Source organism: Cryptomeria japonica, chromosome 3 (genome assembly GCF_030272615.1).
Source record: "Cryptomeria japonica chromosome 3, Sugi_1.0, whole genome shotgun sequence".
Classification (NCBI taxonomy): Eukaryota; Viridiplantae; Streptophyta; class Pinopsida; order Cupressales; family Cupressaceae; genus Cryptomeria; species Cryptomeria japonica.
In genome coordinates this window covers 192,528,598-192,537,750 of record NC_081407.1, presented here as the reverse complement: position 1 = coordinate 192,537,750, position 9,153 = coordinate 192,528,598, and the positions used below count along the sequence as shown (strand labels likewise).

Here is a 9,153-nt window from a genome sequence, read left to right as displayed (position 1 = left end):
AAAGCAAACACTAAAAAAATGATTTAATATTTTGCTTTAGAAAGGAAATAATGATGAAAATTACGTTTTCCAAATCTTTGTTGACTTAGGCAAGAACTTCAATGCAATCCTCTTGTTTTATGTAAAGCAAACACTAAAAAAATGATTTAATATTTTGCTTTAGAAAAGAAATAATGATGAAAATTACGTTTTCCAAATCTTTGTTGACTTGATTTACTTTACTTCGTTTGGGGGACGGTGAAATTAATTTGAAATTTTGTTTTAGTTAATTTTGTCTACTCTACAATCATATTTCTTCCGTATAACACACGAAAGAAGAAGATAAGATTCGCAATTTTGTCTTATTCCAAGTGACCAGTCCCAATCAAGCCCATAAATGAGATACATTGTATTTCCTCTTCCATCCAGCTGTATATCATAATCATTTTTTTTTTATATAAATACTATCAAACCCCTCTTCTTATTAAGCACCGTTTTTAAGCCTGTTCCTGCCTTCTGCTCTGGAGGTAAGTACTCTCTCTTCTTTCTTCATTTCTTTCTTCTCCATTTATTTTTTTATTTTTAATTAAGTTCGCCACTTATTTAATTCCTGTCTGAGTATTTTTCAATAAAACATTGATGCAGAGGTTATCATTTGTTGTTAAAATGGAGAGATTATCTGTAATGGTAAGCTTCTTTATTGTCATGACCAGCTGTTCTGAATGCTTTCCACATGAGAGAGATGCCCTTGTCGCTTTCAAGGTTGAGTATTATATGCCAAGTAGAAAGGCTTGAGTTACTGTTCGAGACATCTTTCCTTTTTTAAGTGCTAAGATGCTGCCGTGATGCACGTCTCTCTAAATCCCCGCTTTCAAAGAATTAATAATTCTGGGTTTGGCCCCACAATGTTCTCTTTCGTCCTCCTCAATTATGTAGTGCACAGATATAAATCCTTTGCTATTGCTGTATCCCTTTATCAAATCCAGCCCTTTCTGCTTTAGGACGTTTCATACATTTTGCAGGTCTAGTCCTGCGTTCATGGCTTCATCCTCGTCCTATCCTCAGGCAAGATCGATTGTATGTGCTAAACTGTATGATGTATTCATCAGTCATCGAGGTCCTGACGTCAAAGAAACCCTTGCTAAACAACTCTATGACCTTCTTAAGGCATTTTTAGACCCCGAAGAGATCGAAGGGGGAGGTTCTATTACGTCTGCCATTCACAACGCCATATGCTCATCTCGTGTGCAAATAGCCATTTTTTCAAAAAGATATGCGAAGTCCTCATGGTGTTTAGACGAGAGCTGGTTCTTATGTTACAAGAAACTGATGCTCTCTTTATTCCTGTCTTCTACCATGTCCAGCCGTGGGAGCTACGCCACATTGACAACAAGTCACAGTATGCTGTGGCATTTTCTGACTATCAAAGAAAAGGCAGAAATCTTGATAGGTTGAATGGATGGAAAGAGGCCCTCGCATCTGCTGCAGACATATTTGGTTATGAACTTAGCCGGCATGAAGAGTAAGATTACTGTCATTTGTTTTATATCAATTACGATTCATTCATGTCTTTCCTTTCCTCAGTACATTACATTCATTTTAACCTAGCATGATGACTTTCTGTTTTCGATTCCAGCAATTTGTGTGAAAAAATTGTCTCGTGTGATACAAGTAGTGCAAGAAAAGAAAAACAGTATAGCATTAGATGTTGCTAAATATCCGGTTGGACTTGCTGAACTCGTCCAAGATTTTGAAAGGTGTTGTTCAAAGAGGGCTAGGGACAAGGTCATCATAATAGGGATTTTTGGTCTAGGGGGTTTTGGCAAGTCTACCCTGGCAAAAGAATTGTTTAACAGGAAGAGTTTAGCTATCATACATCATGTTTTCTCTCTGATGTGAGAGAATCATATGCCAGAGGTGAATTACACTGCTTGCAAAGTCAGTTCTAAGAAGATCTTTTCCCTCAAGATCAAGAGATTAAAAGTCTAAAGATGGAAAGCTGAAGAATCATCTGGGAAGGGCAAGGCATTTGCATTTCGTTATAATCCTAGATGATATAGATCATGATGAGGACCAGTTAGATGCCCTTTTACCTGAAGATTTGCTGAGCTCTGGTAGCCTTGTAATCATGACAACCCATGACCAGAGTGTCTTAAGCGGTACAGATTTCCGTTATAAGATAAAGGGAATGGATAAGGATCGTGCTCAACTTCTCTTCTGTAGACATGCTTTTCGTGGACAGGGTCCATCCATTTCATAAGAAAAATTGGTTGAGAACTTCGTGGAATTCTGTGGAGGTTTACCTCTCTCGCTTAAAGTTCTGGGCACCCATGTTTATCGAAGAGATAAACATTATTGGTAGTTAGAATTGGAAAAGGTTAAGAAAATCCAGCAGAAAGATATAATGCAAAGACTTAAAATTAGCTTTGATGGTCTGGACAGAGCGGAGAAACAGATATTTATAGGTATAACTTCTTTCTTCAATAAGAAAGAACAACTTCATTTGAAAAGTGATGCTATAACAATCTGGAAAGCATCTGGTTGGAGTGCTGAACATGCAGTACAATACCTGCAAGAAAGTGCCTACTTGAACTGGTCATGGGGCAACAGTAACACTACCTACGCTTTGAAATGCAAGATCAACTCTGCGATCTTGGAAGACAAATGGCAGACTTGGGCCCTCCTCGGTTTTGGAGACCAGAAATTCTTAGATCTATGGTGTCCCTGTTCGATTGTATTTTCCACTGCTTTGAAATGCACGATCTGGAAGGGCAAATGGCAGATGACTTGGGCCCTCAGCTGTGGAGATCAGACATTCGTAGATCTATGGTGTGCTTCTTCTCTACATTTTTTGAAATTAAAACTCTAGAAAGCTTTTATTTTTATTTTTTTCAATTTATGTGTTTTTATAACCTTTTTCCACCCAACCACACACTTAACCCTTAACAGTGATCCTTATATGTAGGAAGCAAACGGATTTGAACAAATCCTGGCAGAAACAAAGGGCAGGTGTTTCAATTCGTTCAAGGATTCGTCCCTCCAGAGTCCAAACCATAATTACTTATTTTATAGGTAGTTCAAATGACTCCGCTGAGACTGACCTCCTGTGTCTTGACATAGATAACCGTGGTTACCTTGGTTGCGAATTAGAAAACATTCCTTCCTGGATTCCTCTACGAAAATTGCACAATTTATCTGTTAACAGCGTGGGAAATTTGTGGGGCACTTTTCAGAAACGGTTGCAGATCAATACCCAGGTATTTCCCTATTCTTTTCTGGAAATTCATTCTCCCTTAATGGCAGAGCATGCATTTCAGAAAAATTGTTTAGCGAAGATTGTTTACTACTGAGAACTAATTCATTGTTTGAGATTAATTGTGAATGCCAGGCCAGTTTTGAGTTGAGAGTGCTGAAGATTTGCTACTCTCCGTCTTTGGAAAAGCTTCCAGATTTAATAGCAATGTTCAATTCATGCGATCACTTAAACAACTTAGCTATCTTGGATCATTGTGATTGTGGTTTGGGGAGGGTGTCTTCTTCAGTGGGAATTTGGATCTTAGCAAAGGTACAGATTCAACTAATTTGGATTCTTCTCAAGCAACCGGATGAATAGCCTTGAAACCATAGAATTAAACAGATTGGATAATATATCAAAGTTGCTAATTAGTGGAGAGGTTTGTCCCAGACTTCAATCATTGAAAGTTCTACACATGTGGAATCTAAAAGAAATGCACTTAGAGCAGCTAGAGAGACTGAATACTCTTGACATGTGGAAATGCCCCAAATTGGAAACAATATCAGGTTTATCTTCTCTAACAGGGCTCCAGGTTCTTAAAGTGGAGTATTGTTTCAAATTAGATACACTATCATTGTAATCTTATGTAACAGGGCTTCAGTCTCTTAAAAGTGTTGGAAAGTCTCCAACTGGAACAAATATCAGAGTTATCTTCTCTAATAGGACTTCAGTCTCTTAAAGTGTTGGAAAGTCTCCAACTAGAACAAATATCAGAGTTATCTTCTCTAATAGGACTTCAGTCTCTTAAAGTGTTGGAAAGTCTCCAACTAGAACAAATATCAGAGTTATCTTCTCTAATAGGACTTCAGTCTCTTAAAGTTTTGGGATGTGACTGTAAAACAATATCAGGGTTATCTTCTCCAACAGGGCTTCAGTCTCTTGAATTGTCCATATTTCTGAAATTGGAAACATTATCAGGGTTAATAACCAGGTGCTTCAGTCTCTCACAGTGAAAAACTGTCCTGAATTGGAAACAATATCAGAGTTGTCTTCTCTAGCAGGGCCCTAAGTCTCTTAAAAGTGTCGAGCTGTCCCAAACTGAAAACAATATCGGGCTTTTCTTCTCTAGCAGGGCTTCAAATGTTAAGGGTTGAAATTCAGGATTTTATTAGGATGTGACCAGCTGCAGAGCATATGTGGGGTGCTGGAGCGGGGTGTGGAAGAGAGTCGCCACAATTGGAAAGCGTGGAAATTGAAGTTCCTGATGATAGATATGCATGGGTTCGGAATTTCATTGAAGGACCGGTAATACCACTTTTTTCTCAACACAACAATTTATTTTGAGTGGAAAACAAGCTTAGTTCCTGTGAAAAGTGAATTTAGTGACTTTTCCTTTTTGTATTGAAGAGGGAAAAACATGTTACAATTTTTTTAGTCGTGTTTTTAAAATTATGTGTTTTACGTTTCTTATATTTCTACCAATTCTTTAACGTCCACCCTCTTTGTGTTGATGTTTTAAATGTTTCAGAGGCCGCTATGAGGGTATGCCGTTTTAACAGGGATGCCAGTGGATACAGCACTGATCGAGTTGAATGAAAATTTGTTTTCTGAAGTGGATACAGGGATGCCAGTGGATACAGCACTGTTCGAGTTGAATGAAAATTTGTTTTCTGAAGTGGATACAGTCATTCAGATTGAGAAAGGAGAGCATTCGCTAGAAATGGAAAGCTCATCAAGTGCAATCTCTATAAATGCTTTCCTTGTAAGGTCTGGTAGCAATCCTTACAAAAAATTCAATCTGTAATTTACCCATTTGCAATCCTTCCCACTTCGAAAGGAATTGATGATTACAATTTTACAAACCCCGCATAGAAGTAATGATGTAAAGCTAACAAGTGTCCCAATAGAGGTGGATGAAGGGGAAGAAGGGAAAGCTTTAGTTATAATGCAAAGAATTATTGACAGATTATATAAAAGTTAGCAGCATATGAGGGGCTGAAGAAAAAAAAACAAAGTAAAAGTATTGAAAGTGTGATTTGCTTTGATTGCCAGCTGTTGAAAAGCTTTGGTCATCTTTGTTTTATCCATTTCTAATATTTTATGTATGGAATTTTCTTCTGCACTCAATTTTTAGAAAAATCTTGTCTTATCATAATTGTATGGATTTTGAAAAGTCGATAGCTATTTACATTTCTTTTGTGTCTTTAATCATTAAATAAAATAATTGTCAAACAAAATTTGGTAGTTAAGATTAATTTAGTAATAGACACAAGTAATACTTTAATTTAGATTGATGATAAAATGTAATTAGATATTAAACTATTAATTTGTTTGATTAATTAAATATAATTATGTATTGAAATATAAAACAATTAATGCATATTATTTTAAGAAAGTAGGATAATAAAGATGCTTAGCTCTATAATCATTAATTAGTATTGATTTAGATACTAAATATGATATATTTTGCGATGGCTCATAGATGGATTATTTTTAAAGGTCACTCTTATGGTTTGATTAAATGTAGAAGAATCTAATTATCTATGTTGGATCTCAAATTTTGATATTGTTTGACCATCAATAAATCAAGACATTGTGATGGTAATAGTACGACTAATCTTGGCTAAAGTATTTCAAAGTATTATTTATCTTATAATAAAAAAAAATTAATTTGATTATGTAGAGTCAAGTTTGGGCTTGTGCTTAAGTATAAACCACATAAATATTTTTACACCCATAGATTTGATATAGTAACCAACATAATTTGATATATTAAAACATAAACAAAAAAAATAATATATGAATTGATTCTACATTTGGAGATGAAGATAACTCTTTGGTGATCAAAGATAATGCATCCAATCAAATAATATGCAAGATTCAATTTAAATTTATTTATTTTCATCTGAATTGAATTGGTAGCTATAAAACTATAAGGTTAATCCTTTGACCCTATGCTTAGCGAGGACATATAAAGCTAAGCACATATAAAGGGACTTTGTAAATCAACGTGGGTAATGTGTAAATATAAATGTGTGCATTAATAACTAAAATTAAATAAAGAGGTGACTACATAAGAAAATAACTCCATATGAACATTCACAATTGATAGAATAAGGAAATGGACCCAAAACTAAATGAAAAATGGCATAGATATGTAAATTTCACCATTCTATTTTAGTTCCAATTTCACCATTTTATTTTAGTTCCAATTTGAGGTGTGCGAATCTTATAATCAGCATGCATCTATAAATATATAACACTCACAATTATACATGTAATATTTAGATATCAAATGTTATTATCATAGGGTCTATATATAAAACAATGGACCCAACAAGATGCCATTGGTCAGTTTTACCATCATCAATATACATGCAAAATGTACTAAGGGAAAAATATTTCATGACTAGCTTTATGGCACAAGAATGAATAAAAGTTGCCTACACTTCTAAATGGGGTTCTAGAAAAAATAATTAGATATAAAGAAAAGGTGGTAGGGGAATTTATACATGTGCCAAAATAATGTAGTCCCATTTTATCTCACTTTGACAATTGGTAGATGACACAATGCATGAAGCATAAGGCTTGCCTTATATAGGAGACAACTTACTATAGGAGACAACTCTCTATAAGAACCTATATATGGGAAACTCAAACTAAGAGTATTAGTGATATGATATACCCATACAACTAGTCAAACCCATGGTATAAAATGAAGAGAAAAATATCATATGAAAAAGTAAATCCTTGAAAATATAAGCTCATGCAATCATATAAATTAATAATTATGAGGAAGTGTATCATGTGATAAGCATTTCAATGTCTTCAATGATAGGTGTGTTAGGAACATAGGTTGGAGATAATATTGGGGAGTTCATTAATCTTTCCCAAATATGAGAAAATAAGAATCAAAATTATGGTTCTTAATAAGGAGATTTTATTTAGTGGTGAATCTTCATCAATTGGAGAATAGTTTGTATAAATCATTTAAAATGTGTGAATTATTGGTTCAATGCATTTTAATTTCTCGTTAATTTATTTTATTAGTCATAGGTAATTAATATTTTTACCAATAGCACCTATACGGTTCTAATATTGTAATTAATATTTTTTCCAAAAATAGATGTATGTATTATTTCACCAACATATTTGCCAACACCATATAAAGCTCAATGTGTATGAGGATCCATTTCACTTAAAACATTAAATGTTAAATACATTGGAAGAATCATTTTGCCAATGACATTATAATTTAATTATGTTAGAGGACCCATATTTTCAATCTAGATATAACTCCATGCTAGTTATAGGTCCATAATCACCTTAAAAATTAAAAGATGTGTTCTTTTTTTAGCTTTGATTTGCCCAACATTTTCATATATCATTTTATTATCACATAAGAACTGTCAAATTTTTATTGTAGCATTTAAAAATCCTGCAAAATTCACCAAATTTATAATGTCTCATTTTAAAATCTTGTGGAATTCATCAAATATAGATTGATATAAATACAATTAAAACTCTACTTTTTTGACACATTTTGTTTAATTCTAAGCTTTTGATTCATATCATAGGCAAGTTACAACTATAGGCATTGTTGTATACAATGATCGGTGGAAACCTAAAGTTAAGTGATAAATTCTTTTATAATTGTGATGGTGGAAAATAGGATAGGTCAACTAGGTTGAGAAATCCCCTTTGCCAATCACATTGGAATAGAAAAGCTCCAAGAAATGAATATGATTGACTAACCTCTTATCCAAGAGAGTCAATTCAGGATCTATTCTCTTAGGGTTTCTATTCCTTTACTACTTGGAGATGATAATTGAAATGATGCAAAAGACAAGTTTAATACTTGAATCTAAAAAAGATTGCAACAACATTCTGCAAACTATAAATCAAATATGGGAACAAAACAAGAATATGATAATGTACTGGTGATTCAAATTTGGGTTGTTTATGCAGGGACTGAGTTGAATTGATACAGAGAAACTGACTGAGAATCTAGATCTAAGTTTCTGAAGACCTATTCTGGTCACCAGTAAAATCTAAGCTAATTTTGAGGGGATTGGGGCACCCACATCACCTTGCTCCTAGGATTAGGGTGCCCTAGGTGACTGGTTCCTGCAAATTCGATTGAAATTAGAGATTTGGGTCTATGACAATGTTGAAAGGCGGATTTCTTTGTCAAAATTGGATTTGGACCTGCAGCTAAACTTGCAAGACAGAAAAATGGTATGTGTGTGGCTATATAGGGGTTTGCCTTAGTCAACTCACTATTTTGGTGATTTCCACCTCCAAAAATAGTCAATATCAAAATTGGAATTATGTGTGCTCTTAAATCTTAGATGTGTCTAAGATTCTTATGAGCTAATGATGCATAAAAGATAGCCTAGAGATATACTCAAATGTATTAGAGTAAAACCCTAAATGATATTGAAAATGAAATTGTATCAATCACATAATTTGAAAGAGTGAAACTTAGATTTGAAGTTTATATGTAGAAACATGAGAAAAATATGAAATCATGCCACACCCAAAGGGAGAGGTACTAGCCAATCATCGGTTAGTAATTCCCTATTATCCTCAAATATATCTTGAAGCTTCCATGTTGATGATGAAAAATTAATTGAAATCTTGATGTTTTCTATTTTTCCTTTAATTTGTAGATCTTAACCTCATAGGATGTCTTCAAATCACAAAGCTAATCTTTCACAATTATGTCCTCTCTAAAATGAGGAGATAAATTTCCTTTATACCTCACTAAACATTCTAGGGTGTAAAACCCAAAACAAATTGACACAGGAAAAGATTTCCCGCTTAACCTAGCTGACCATAATATGGTTCAAATTTGAGCCAAAACATCGGGGAGCAGGTCGACCTACTCTCGGGACTAGGTTGTCCAGGTCGACTCGCTCCCACCAATGCGATCCGAA

At 34.3% G+C, this 9,153-nt stretch overlaps 1 protein-coding gene across 4 annotated transcripts; it reads left to right on the top strand.

The window, feature by feature from the left end:
* Positions 1-429: 429 nt before the first annotated feature.
* LOC131037378 (uncharacterized) lies at positions 430-5,363 on the top strand. 4 transcript variants are annotated; one of them, XM_057969505.2, is made up of 6 exons: positions 430-506; positions 625-1,501; positions 1,616-2,808; positions 2,945-3,236; positions 3,368-4,519; positions 4,743-5,363. In XM_057969505.2, the coding sequence occupies exons 3-5, from the start codon at positions 2,384-2,386 to the stop codon at positions 3,590-3,592; spliced, it is 942 nt and encodes a 313-aa protein (XP_057825488.2). In that variant the 5' UTR covers positions 430-506; positions 625-1,501; positions 1,616-2,383; the 3' UTR covers positions 3,593-4,519; positions 4,743-5,363. The 4 variants fall into 4 exon arrangements, 3 of the variants coding, with proteins under 3 accessions (XP_057825488.2, XP_057825489.2, XP_059074134.1); XM_057969506.2 differs by having other exon boundaries at positions 452-506; positions 693-1,501; XR_009104212.2 differs by lacking the exon at positions 430-506 and having other exon boundaries at positions 528-1,501; positions 2,929-3,236.
* The last annotated feature ends 3,790 nt before the right edge of the window (positions 5,364-9,153 follow it).